This window comes from Cannabis sativa, chromosome X (genome assembly GCF_029168945.1).
Source record: "Cannabis sativa cultivar Pink pepper isolate KNU-18-1 chromosome X, ASM2916894v1, whole genome shotgun sequence".
NCBI lineage: Eukaryota > Viridiplantae > Streptophyta > Magnoliopsida > Rosales > Cannabaceae > Cannabis > Cannabis sativa.
The window spans coordinates 85434335-85446564 of NC_083610.1; the positions used below are offsets into that span (position 1 = coordinate 85434335).

A 12230-nucleotide genomic window follows, 5' to 3' on the forward strand; every position below is an offset into this window, starting at 1 on the left:
TTAGTGCTTGGAGCCTTATAAGAAAAAGCTGAAAAAGTTTCTATATATTTTTTTTCAAGTGTCAATCTTGAATTTGACAACTTCGAGTCCACAATCACATGCTCCACCTTTAATGAGTTTGGATTTTTAGAATATAGTTGTATTCAAACAAATAAGTAAGGTAAAGTGAAAAACAAGAAATAGAAAACGCATGCCAATACTATATTATCTGTTATATAGTACATTCATTTGGTTTATTATTATAACTTAATATTATCTGTAAAAAAAAAAAAGGCCCAACTGACATTCTACAGAGATATGTGCAGACTTATTGTATTGTGTAAACTTTTTTCATAAATATATGCTCAGCTATCTTAAATATCAAGCCTCTTTCAACCCATTTTCTCTATTCATTTATTATTAGTGCTTTGAAATTATAAATTTATTGCTTGTATGTTCTCTTCTCTTGTCTCTACAATCCAGTCAAAGGTACTTAATCTGGGTCTTGTTTCTTCAAATATATATATATATAATATTTTTTCATTAAATATTTCTTTTCTCTTTGCTCCATTATTCTATAATAATAAACTGCAATTATTATTTTATATTTCCTAATTGTTATTTATTTAAAATTTAAAATTCCTCATTTTTTCCCCATTTTCTCTTTGGTGGGTCGTTTATATTCGAGATCTTTCGAATTGGGTTTCCCAGATTTTTGAATTATATCCTTCATTCTTTCTCCCCCAAACTACTGTTTCATTCGTTCTCAGTGGCTTCGCTGAAGTTCAAAATTTGAAGACAAAGCTTTCTTTAAGCTCACAGCTTTAGAGTGTTTCATAGCTCATTCAAAGGTGGTTTATTTTTCCTGCCATTGTGGAGCTACATATCTTCATAAATGTACTAACGTGTAAGTGGGTTCTCAACGTTTTCTCTTTTTGTGCTCTTAAGCTAAAAAAAATAATAATTTTGGGGTTAGAAGATTAAGCTGAAGGAGTATAGATTTGAAGTGAAGCTGGGAGAATATTATAAAGCAACGTTTTCTCCATTGTTTAACTGTTTATCTTTTGTATTTCTAAGAAGCTTGACCATTTTTTGGTACTTGGGAATATTTCTTTTCACGCTTCCTGTTTATAGATATATGTATTGTGTATATATAATGAGTTTTGCCGTTTGAGAACATAGTGAGAGAGCATATGTATTTAATTTGCTTGCAGATGTATGCACCTTGATGTGGTAGCTGTGTTAAAATTAAGGACCTGAAGATGGAAAAACGGAAATGGTTGTGGAAGAGAAAGTCTTCTGAGAGGAGCCCTTGTGAATCCGAAAGTACTGGTTCTGTATCTTCCCATTCCGAGAGGTTGTCTGATGATCAGGTACTGAAACCTTAGCTCAAGTATATCAAGATTTTAGAGATGTTTTACTTTTTGCAATTGTTTTAATGTATTTAATGCACTTTGGCTTGAACTTCTGCTTTGGTTGTTGCTGCTCATTGAATTGACCTCTTAAAAAAGACCTTAATTAGATTTCATTGGAATTTTTTCCCTGCTGCTTTTGCTCTCTCATTGCTGCTGTTGTATTGTTCAACAGTTTAGCCCTATACTTACTATATGAAGAAACCTGCTTTTACTGATGAATTTTAGAGGCTGTAGTGGTTGAAGACCTCTATTGCTACTCTAAAAGATTGCTTCGTCAAACTAAGTTGTAGCAGTGAAAAACAAATAACTTTTCTAAAACTAAATATTTGAGCCGTATTCATTGTTTTGGAGCATTTATGAATATTCAAGGCTTAGTTTAGATGATTTGAGTTCAGGTAAGAGGTTTCTTCTTTTGTTTACTACTTAAGAGATTTTTGTGCATCTAAGAATATGAAAAATTCCACTCTGACAAAAAAGAAAAAGAAAAGGGAAGAAAGACTGAATATTTAGGTTGCATCCCTTTGGAGCTTGATCCAGCTAGACTTCATACTTTTTCCCACATGCCAATTTGTTGGATCTCGGTTGGCTTGATATGGCATTCATGTCATTTCTTATGTTAAAGGGTAGAAAGATGTTGTCAGAGAAGATGAGTAAGAGGTATATAGCCTCACTGAGAATTGATAAAAAAAAAATGATTATAATGTCAATAGATTCAAGTTGGAAAATCTTCATGACTAGGTTGAGTAGATTAAAACCACTTGAGCTTTGAAAGTGTTCTTTTATATCACACCTGAAACGTAGTCTTATAGTTATCCTTTCATTCTGATTTCTGAGCACTGAAAAGTACTATCCGTCATCATGGTGTAATCCTGTTATTATTTGCAATTTCAAGCTCTAAAGAAGGAGAAAAAAAGAGTAGTTTATTATGGGAAAACCCACTTGTACAACGTTTGTACTTATATGAGAATATCTGAATTATTGTCACAAAATCCTCCAAGTTCTCCTCTTGCTCGATGAAGTGTCTGCTTTAGTAAAAACATGGAATCGAAGTTGTGTTTTAGTCTTTGTTCATTTTTCTCTAATTATAGCAGGATGCAATTAAGGGGTCTCCTAATCACTATACTCAGTCACTTGAGCCCGAGGTATCATCCAAAGCTGTAGCCGTTACTGAAAATTCGGATGACAGTTCATTAAAATCAGAAGACATTAATTATAGTGTGAAGACTCTGACGGAGAGATTATCAGCAGCTCTTGTCAATGTTAGCGCCAAGGAAGACTTGGTGAAGCAGCATGCCAAAGTTGCTGAAGAAGCAGTTGCAGGTAAAGTGTAAGGTGTAAAGTGTTGTACAGTGGCACTGAAAATCTAAATTTTAATTCTTCCATTTATAATTTCAAGGGATGTCATATTTTTTCTATTCCATAAAAACTACACGACTCAGGAAAAGGGAAAAATCTGTTTCTTGTTTATGCATTTGTAAGTACACACTCTTTCCCCCCTTTCGGTGGAGGTGCGGATGGTTGAGAGTTAAATGGTTGAGAATTTGTAGTGAATAACTTAAGGACAATGGATTTTGCCAATAATGTCTCAGACTTGAGATTTTCTGTAAACTGCCTCTTGTCCAAACTATTTTCTTTAGTTTAACAGTGATTTTTCTATCTTTTTCTGCATTTCAACATACTCAATGGTTAAATGTCATTTGTCATTTTAGGCTGGGAAAAGGCTGAAAATGAAGTGACAATTTTAAAGCAACAACTTGAGGCTGCAGTTCAACAAAACTCATCATTAGAAGATCGAGCAAGTCATCTTGATGGGGCACTAAAGGAATGTGTCAGGCAGCTGAGACAAGCAAGAGATGAACAAGAGCAAAAAATTCAAGACGCTGTGTCAAAGAAAACTCAAGAGTGGGAATCTACAAAATGCCAACTTGAGAACGAACTTGTTGAACTCAAAAACAAAGCTGGAGATAATAAATCTTCTGCCCGTGTGGATCCTGATCTTTGTCTTAAGCTTGAAATTTTGGAGAAAGAAAATTCAGCTCTTAATCTTGAGATACAAGCTCAAATGGAGGAGTTGGAAATAAGGGCAATTGAGAGGGACTTGAGTACTCAAGCAGCTGAAACAGCCAGCAAGCAACATCTTGAAAGCATCAAGAAGGTTGCAAAGCTTGAGGCTGAGTGTCGAAAGTTGAAAGCAATAGTTTGTAAATCATCCTTGGGTAACGACCACAAATCCACGACTGCTTCCTCAACTTATGTCGAGTCTTTTGCAGATAGTCATTCAGACAATGGTGAGCGCCTAAATGGAGTGGAAAGCAATACACGTAAGCTCCATAGCTTTGAATTAAGCAAATGTGACCTCAATTCTTCAGATTCATGGGCGTCTGCCCTTATTGCTGAACTTGATCAATTTAAGAACGAGAAGACTGTTAATAAAAATCTCCCATCTTCCTCCATTGAAATTAATTTGATGGATGATTTTCTTGAGATGGAGCGACTTGCTGCATTACAACCCACTGAAAGCAGTTGGCTGGAATCTGAAGTTGTTGCTGATGAACCTAACAGTAATAGAGAAAGTGTCCTAAGAACTGAACTTGATGCCATGATTCAGCAAATAGCTGAGTTGGAAGAGAAATTACAGAAGTTGGAAACAGAGAAGGCTGAACTGGAGACTGCCTTAAGAGAAAGTCAAGATTGTATTGAGGCTAATAGATCCAACAATAGGGAGAGTGTCCTGAAAACCGAACTTGAAGCCATGAATCAACGAACAACCGAGTTGGAAGATAAATTAGTAAAGTCAGAAATAAAACAGGCTGAACTGGAGATTGCTTTGACAAAATGTGAAGACTTCGCTGATGAATCCAAATATGCAGAAAGTGTCCTTAGAAGTGAACTTGAAGCTATGATTCATCGTACAGCTGAGTTGGAAGAGAAATTAGAAAAGTTGGAAATGAAAAAAGCTGGACTAGAGACTGCTTTAATAGAAAGCCAAGACTGTGCTACTAAGTTGAAACATGAAGAAAATAACCTTAGAACTGAACTTGAAACCATGATTCATCGAACAATCGAGTTGGAAGAGAATTTAAAGAGGTTGGAAACAGAAAAGGCCGACCTTGAGACTGCTTTAACAAAAAGTAAGCATTGTGCTAATGAATCCAAGAAGGGAGAAAGTGTCCTGCAAACTGAACTTAAAGCCATGATTCAACGAAATGTTGAGTTGGAAGAGCAACTGAAGAAGTTGGAAACTGAAAAATCTGACCTGGAGATTGCTTTAACGAAAAGTCAAGACTGTATTGAGGCATTGCGACTTCAGCTGATTGAAGCTGAAATGAAAATGGAGGAGTTGAAAGAGGAACTAAATATTGCAAAAGAGTCAAAGGAGATGATTGAGACACAACTCATCAGCTTGGAAGCAGAAACAAGTACCATGTCTGAGGCACCACGACTTCAGATTGAAGCAGAAATAAAATTGGAGGAGTTGAAAGGGGAACTAAATATTGCAAAAGAGTCAAAACAGATGATTGAAACTCAGCTCATCAGCTTAGAAGCAGAAACAAGGACAATGTTTGCAAAAGTCAAAATACTAGAAGAAGAGGTTCAAAGAGAGAGGGCACTGTCAGCAGAAATTGCCATTAAGTGTCAGGACTTAGAGGAGGAGCTATCAAGAGAGAAGGACGAAGTTCAACTTCAGCAAACTGAATGCTCTAATAGCGAGTTGAAGATAAAGCAGGTTGGTTCTCAATGAAAAACATATCTGCATCTTGTATTTCTTGTCTGTTTTTGTCCACACTATCACTAATTCCGATCCTTTAACTGATGTTAGCAAAACCATTTTGTGCTTCATGTGATTTTATATTACAGGAAGACCTGGCTGTAGCTGCTACAAAACTTGCAGAGTGCCAGAAAACAATTGCATCTCTTGGGAATCAACTTAAATCTCTAGCAACATTAGAAGATTTCTTGATTGATGCTCCCAACATAATAGTCCCTGCAGGTGCACCACTGATTCAAAAAACTGGACAACACTGGAAGATGCACTCTAATCAGACATTTTCACCAAAACGAGATTCTAATTCATCAAAAGCAGCGGAGGAAAGTTCTGCTCCTGCACAAAGCAAAAACCATGACAATCCTTCACCACCTTCGTCTTCTTCATCATCTTCATCAACTTCAGCTACAGTACAGTCAACTCATGTCAGCTCTGAGAAGAACAGAAATGGTTTTGCCAAATTCTTCTCTCGAACTAAAAGTGGGATAAGACTAGAGATTTAGTTTAAGTTAGGTGCAATAGGAAAAAAAAAAACAGGGGACATGCACTGATAGCTTGTTTTTGTAAAAATGGATTTAGATTGTCTCTTAGTTTTTTTTTTTCTTTTAACATTGTTTTGCTTAAGTTAGAAAAGCCATTAAACGACTATGTTTTATTGAGACATGTAATCTCAAAATCAGGAATCATTATTTCAATTCAGAAAAACCATGTAACATTTGAAGTATATTTAGTTCTATAGCTATCAATGATTTTTAATGGAAATGTTTAGTTAAGATCATTTTCTTTCTTGCATAAAAAATCTGCATAAATGTGTGAATTCGCGTGTGTTTGTGAGCTTACATCCAACCTTACTAGGACTGGAGTTTGTATGTGTGCTTGTGCGCGTGTGCGTAACATCTAAAGGTGTTGTAGCCCACGTGCATGCACGTGCTCATGCGCATGCAGGTGCTCATGCGCATGCGTCAGAGATTGGTGTTGATCCCCAATCTTTTGTAAATATTTTAATACAAGCTAATACCGACCGTTATGTATTAAATAATACAACATATATTATATTGAAAATTTTGGTCGTAATACTTAATATAATACATCACTTTATCCAAACACAGTGTTAATTATTATTTAATACAATACGACCCTTATACGGCGCAATGTTATATTATTTACCAATAAAATAATGTATAGATTAAATATGTGTAACAAATTAATATGCAACATATGACAATTGGCATCTTTTTGTAATATTTGGGGGGTTACTTGTTACTATGAGTAATTTCTACCATTATCACCAACATTAAGAGTGTAAAAGGTGTTACACATCTTAATTTGAAATTCTTAATGCTATAAGAGTTATGGTGTGTATGAGTTATATCTCTATAAGAGTTATGGTGTGCATGAGTTACATCTCTTTATTGAGTCCATAACATCCATAGAAGTTATGACTTGTGAATTAGAATTTCAAATGGTGATATCCTAAATACTATATAAAGAGATCTAAGGTGCTCATACTGAGAAGAGAAATTTTCTATCAAAAAAGCACATTGCTAGAAAATTCTAAAGCTTGATTATTCTCAAAGCTATTTCTATAAGAGTTCCTTTAGTGCTTAGAGATAGGGGAAATAAGTTTTTGAACAAAGGTGTTATATTTTGTTCAAGTCATCGTCATCTCCACTAATCTACATCCTACAAAAAAGGTATATGTTTATAAATAAGTTAGCCATGTCAACTTGGAAAAAGACTCAAACTGATTTAAGAAAAACTCATAAACACATTTATTTTGTATTGGTTTCAAATCATATTAAATATCATGTACACGTCATTTTTTTGCCTCTACTTTTTACTCATTTTGAAATGTCTGCTTTTGTCCACATCTTATTAATTTTAAAAGAGTTATTTATACAGTTAAAAGTTCTTGTATAGTCTTGTTAATGTAAATAAGTATGAGATCTGAGATCTCACTAACCAAATGCCATATCCTAACAATTTGGGTATCTTAAATACTCTTTAGCTATGTAGTGTTTGTTTAGAAATGAAACTCTAATTTCGTTTCTTAAATCATTAGACATAATGATCACTGACTTTATTCAGTGGTGCCATTTCAGTCTTTTAGATTTGAGGGTACAAATTACAATGTATGTAGCTGAAAAGAACGGTCTATAGAATGTAGTTGATATTAGATTTGTCTATAATAGCAACAAATATAAAATGTCCTCAAGCAAGCCCTCGATGTCCATATAGCACCTTTTATAAATGATTTGACTGTAGCCATTTTTAACAATTTTAGTTTGTTTACATTTATAGTATGGGTTTGCTTCGTACGACTTGGTTCTATGGTGTAGTGGTTAGCACTCTGGACTTTGAATCCAGCGACCTGGGTTCGACTCCCGGTAGGACCTTCTTATATCCATGTATGGTTTTTTCACTTTTTACTTTTCACAAAAAAAAACAATGGCTAATTAGGAGTTTTGTCCTCTAAACTTTGACATGTACTAAATTATGCCCCCTAAACTTGTAAGGTCATTGAAAATGCCCCTAAACTATTGAGATTGTTTGATTTAAGGACTTTTGTCTAATTTTATTCAATTTTACTATTTCAATGATTGTTTATGTACTAAACTATGTTCCCCAGACTTTGATATCTACCAAATCATGCCCTTCGAACTTTGACATGTACTAAATTATGCCCCTGAACTTTCATCCATGTTAGACTTTTTTACTAAAATTAGAAAAAAGTCCTTAAATCCAACAATCTCAATAGTTCAGGGGGCATTTTCAATGACCTTAAAAGTTCAGGGGGCATGATTTGGTACATGTCAAAGTTCAGGGGGCAAAAATCCTAATTCAAATGCATGGCACATTCTCATACAACTTTGGGTTTTGATAAAAAATTGGGATAGATATAGTGATTTTTTTCAAGAGAAATTATCCTATATATTGTTTTTTTAACCTTTTTTTTTTTTCAAATTTACGGTTTGAGTTTTTAAAATAGTTGCAGTGCTAGTTGCAATAGGGGTTTCTATACGATTTTTTATTGCAATTTAGATTGCAGCGTTAGTTGCAATAGGAGTTTCTATGTATAATTCCGTAAAAAAAAAAAAAAAAACTATTTTGAAGTGTAAAAATAAAAAAAAAATCCCTTTTTTCAATTACTATTATTATTGGGATCTATTAAAAAATAAATAATAGTAATTGAAAAAATGAAATTTTCATTGTATATTTTCAGCATTGAAAGAATATTTGTTACTAAAAATAAGAAGCAAGAGGGCTAAACTTAAAAGTTAATACATAAAAATGAAATAAATTGCAGCAAAACCCAAAAAAACTTATACTTCGCTAGCAATTAATTCCCCAAATCCAAATTTTGGTAGCAAAATTACCAATTCCCACATTTAGTTAATGTTATCCATATTTTTGGAAGGATGACACGTGGCATTTATAGTTAATGATCAAGCAGAATCACCTGGGCCAAAGCCCTTCCACGTAAGAAGGCTCTGTCACAAGAGATGGGTTCGAGCACATCTAAGGCCCAGAAGCCTCGCCTCCAAGGACAAGACTTAGCCGAATTTGGAAGGCTCCGAGCCTTCTGAATGACGGAATAAGCCAAACCTTCCAGATGAACACTGGTACACACCCAAAGAGGAATTCCAAGAGGCACGTCTAAGTGGTATAACACTTAGAGGTACTCGAGGTATGGGGTAAACCCTACCAACACTCATACAGTAGCGGTACGTAGTGCATGTGGTATAGTGGTCGTATCTTAGTAAAGAACGTTCTTACTTATTTGATAAGCCTTGTGGAGAGGTGTATGAGCGCATAAATACAAGTCGGTAATATATAATATGTTATTTACTTTTCTTATTAAGTTTGTTGACTCACAGATATTATTTTCATGAGTAGGTAAAAGGAAAGCAAAGGCTGAATAGGAGTGAGTTGTGAGCTTAAGTGATGATTGTATATGTCGAGACGGCGCGACCTGGAGTGTTCGGTCTCGAGACGACTTGGGCTGTATTTTGTAGTCGCAATGCGACATGTCCGTAAAAACATTTTGACTTTGATTGTAAAAGTTTAAACACGCGATCCCGGTTTATGTAAATATATATATATGTTTATAAAGATTAAAGTTTTATCAAAAATTTAATTTGGCATAATTTTCAAGGAAAATCCTTTGATTAGCAAAGGTGGCACTATAGTTAGAAAAATCACTATAGCGCCCCTACGTATTAAGGCGTTAACATTTTTGGTATCAGAGCCGTCAGGTTTGTCTATCAAAGATCGTCAAGGCATGTACAATCATCATCAGAGAAAAGATTGACTCATAGTTTTGTAAGCCTTTACTTGTTTAGTAATTTATGTGATTAGAAAAGCATGTTAGGGAGCATAATATTTTATAATTGTTTAAATGCATTACCTTAAAATCCATAAAATGCGGTACATAGAATATATATGATCGCTGTCTGACCTACTTGACTTATGGGTTCGCAGGCTAAGTCCTATTAAATTGATGCCCCGTGAGATATGAGGAGTCAGGGTAACATGGTTGAGACTGGAGTCGGTCGGGGAGGTCAAAATCCCCTGAATCCCCGTGGACGCGGCAGAGGCTGTGAAAGGTTTCAAGGTGGTAGACATGAAAACTCACCTCAAGCTCCTCCGAATTGGGAGTAAAGGTTTGTGGAAATGCAAGCTTGAATTCTCCAGCAAGATGAAGAGATTCAGAGGCCGAGACAGTAGGGTCCTCCTATAGTGCCTCCACAGCAAGCGCCAATTGCTATGGTTCTAGTGGTGCTAGCAGAACAACCTGTTACTGGCAACCGTATGGAACCTTTGTATGAGAGATTTTGTAAACAAGCACCTCTAGTTTTCCTGGGAGGCTCGGATGTTATGAAGGCCGAGCACTGGCTCACTGTTATAGAAAGAATTTTGAATTTCATGAGAGTAGTTGGGAATGACCGAGTGACTTGCACCACTTTCTAGTTCCAGGAAGATGCACTTGTGTGGTGGGAATTAATGTCCCTCACCTGAGATGTCACTACCATGACCTGGGAAGAGTTTAATGCTAAGTATTATAACGAGGCAATCTGCAGTGCTAAGCGGAAAAAATTCACTGATTTAGTTTAGGGAGAAGGCATGTCGATAACAGAATATACAATGAAGTTTGACTGTCTAGCCAAGTTGGCTTCCGGTATAGTACCTACGGACTTCAATAAGAAGGAGAAGTATCTGACGGGTTTAAATGCCAAGATTAAGCACAATCTGATAATTACTACGAGTGACACAACGACCTATGCTAAGATGGTGGGGAAGGCTCTTCGAGCCGAGAGAGTAGTAAAATTTCTTCAGGAGCCCCGTGAGACTCCAAGTGTTGGTGGAACCACCACTCTTCCTACTCCTGGATATGGTAGGGATGGCGGTGATTCCACCGCTGATCAAAAAAGAAAGACTATTCTGACATCTGGAGGTTCGGGACAGAATAAAAGGTTCTGGGGGATCCAGGGCAGAGGTGGACGTTGGAGTTATTCTTACCTTGAGTGCCCACGTTGTAGGGAGCACCATATCAAAAGAATGCAATTGGAAAACATGCTTCCAGTGTGGCATGGTCGGGCACATGGTTGAGCATTTTAAGAAAGATTGCCCCCAGACAAGAAAGAAGAGCAGAAGTAAGAGGCAAAGCCCAAACCTACTCGAGTGTTTGGTATCACTCAAGTTGATGCTGCAGCCAGCCCTTTTGTAGTCACAGGTTAGCTTCTTGTCAACAACTCTTATTTTGCTATACTATTTGACTCTAGGGCTACACACCCATATGTGGTGTCAAGAGTAATTAATTAATTTGGTAGGCCTTATGGTTTCATTATAAGAGGGTTTGGGACCCTACTGCCTAGTAGAGAATTTGTTATCACCAAAAAGGTGGATTAGGTCTATGCCAGTTAGGATTGAAAATAGGGAGTTGAGTGTTGACTTAGTAGAGCTGGAATTAACAAAGTTTGATATTATACTTAAAATAGACTTTCTGTCCAAGTATTCAGCCAGTATTGACTAGAAGTGGAAGATGGTAACCTTTCAGACGGAGGGCGAAGATCCATTTGTTTATGTTGGAACTGTTTAGGGGTCTCGAATCCCAATTATTTCAGTTTTGAAGGGTAAAGATTTATTACACAGTGGTTATGTAGGATTTTTAGCGAATGTAATTGAGTCCAGCAGACCTGAAACATTTGGGTCTGAGGATGTCAAAGTTGTAACACAATTTCTTAATATTTTTCATGAGGAGTTACTGGGATTGCCACCATAGCGAAAGATAGACTTTGTAACTGATTTGGCACATAGGACAGAACCTGTTTCAAAAGCACCATAGAGGATGGCTCTGACAGAACTTAAGGAGCTAAAAATACAGCTTCAGGGGATGCTGGACTTAGGATTTACCCGACCCATCGTATCGCCCTAGGGAGCTCCAGTTTTATTTGTGAAAAAGAAGGATGGATCCCTCTGAATGTGCATTGATTACCGAGAATTAAACAAGCTGACAATTAAGAACAAGTATCCATTATCGAGGATTAATGATTTGTTCGATCAACTCCAGGGGAAGATTGTGTTTTCAAAGATTGACTTGCGATCCAATTATCATTAATTGAGAACTTAGGAGGAGGATATTTCGAAGACCGCATTTTGGACTAGGTATGGTCATTACGAGTTCTTGGTGATGTCATTCAGGTTAACAAATGCTCCAATGACCTTTATGGATCTCATGAATATAGTATTCAAGGATTTCCTCGATAGCTGTGTTATAGTGTTTATCAATGACATCCTTGTATACTCATAGACAGAAGAGGAGCATGAGCAGCATCTCCAAATGGTATTGGAACAACTCAGGGATCACAAGCTGTATGCAATGTTTAAAAAGTGTGAATTTCGGTTGTCGAAAGTGTCCTTCCTTGGGCATATTGTCAGGAAAGATGAAAATATGGTTGATCTGAGAAAGACTCAGTCAGTTAAAAATTGGTTGAGGCCAAGAATAGTTACTGAAGTACGAAGGTTTCTTGGGTTGGCAAGGTATTATCGACGTTTTGTTGGAGGATTCT

At 36.2% G+C, this 12230-nt stretch overlaps 1 protein-coding gene and 1 non-coding gene across 8 annotated transcripts; both read left to right on the top strand.

Annotated features, from left to right (window-relative positions):
• On the top strand, positions 1-5938 carry LOC115702323 (filament-like plant protein 1). 7 transcript variants are annotated; one of them, XM_030629769.2, is made up of 6 exons: positions 4-468; positions 750-886; positions 1194-1352; positions 2483-2714; positions 3104-5121; positions 5253-5938. In XM_030629769.2, the coding sequence occupies exons 3-6, from the start codon at positions 1242-1244 to the stop codon at positions 5661-5663; spliced, it is 2772 nt and encodes a 923-aa protein (XP_030485629.2). In that variant the 5' UTR covers positions 4-468; positions 750-886; positions 1194-1241; the 3' UTR covers positions 5664-5938. The 7 variants fall into 7 exon arrangements, with proteins under 7 accessions (XP_030485630.2, XP_030485629.2, XP_030485628.2 ...); XM_061105244.1 differs by having other exon boundaries at positions 6-468; positions 2486-2714; XM_061105245.1 differs by having other exon boundaries at positions 6-160; positions 2486-2714.
• A 1546-nt stretch (positions 5939-7484) lies between these two features.
• Positions 7485-7556, top strand: TRNAQ-UUG (transfer RNA glutamine (anticodon UUG)). The gene has a single exon. It is a non-coding gene; the product is annotated as a tRNA-Gln (tRNA).
• Positions 7557-12230: the final 4674 nt, after the last annotated feature.

What these genes read in the sequence shown, in the direction of transcription:
- LOC115702323 (XM_030629770.2), top strand. Translation starts at nt 1,242, where the DNA reads ATGGAAAAACGGAAATGGTTGTGGAAGAGAAAGTCTTCTGAGAGGAGC. An exon ending in AGAGGTTGTCTGATGATCAG is followed by an intron (nt 1,353 to 2,482) that starts GTACTGAAACCT and finishes CTCTAATTATAG; the next exon opens with CAGGATGCAATTAAGGGGTC. An exon ending in TGCTGAAGAAGCAGTTGCAG is followed by an intron (nt 2,715 to 3,103) that starts GTAAAGTGTAAG and finishes TTGTCATTTTAG; the next exon opens with GCTGGGAAAAGGCTGAAAAT.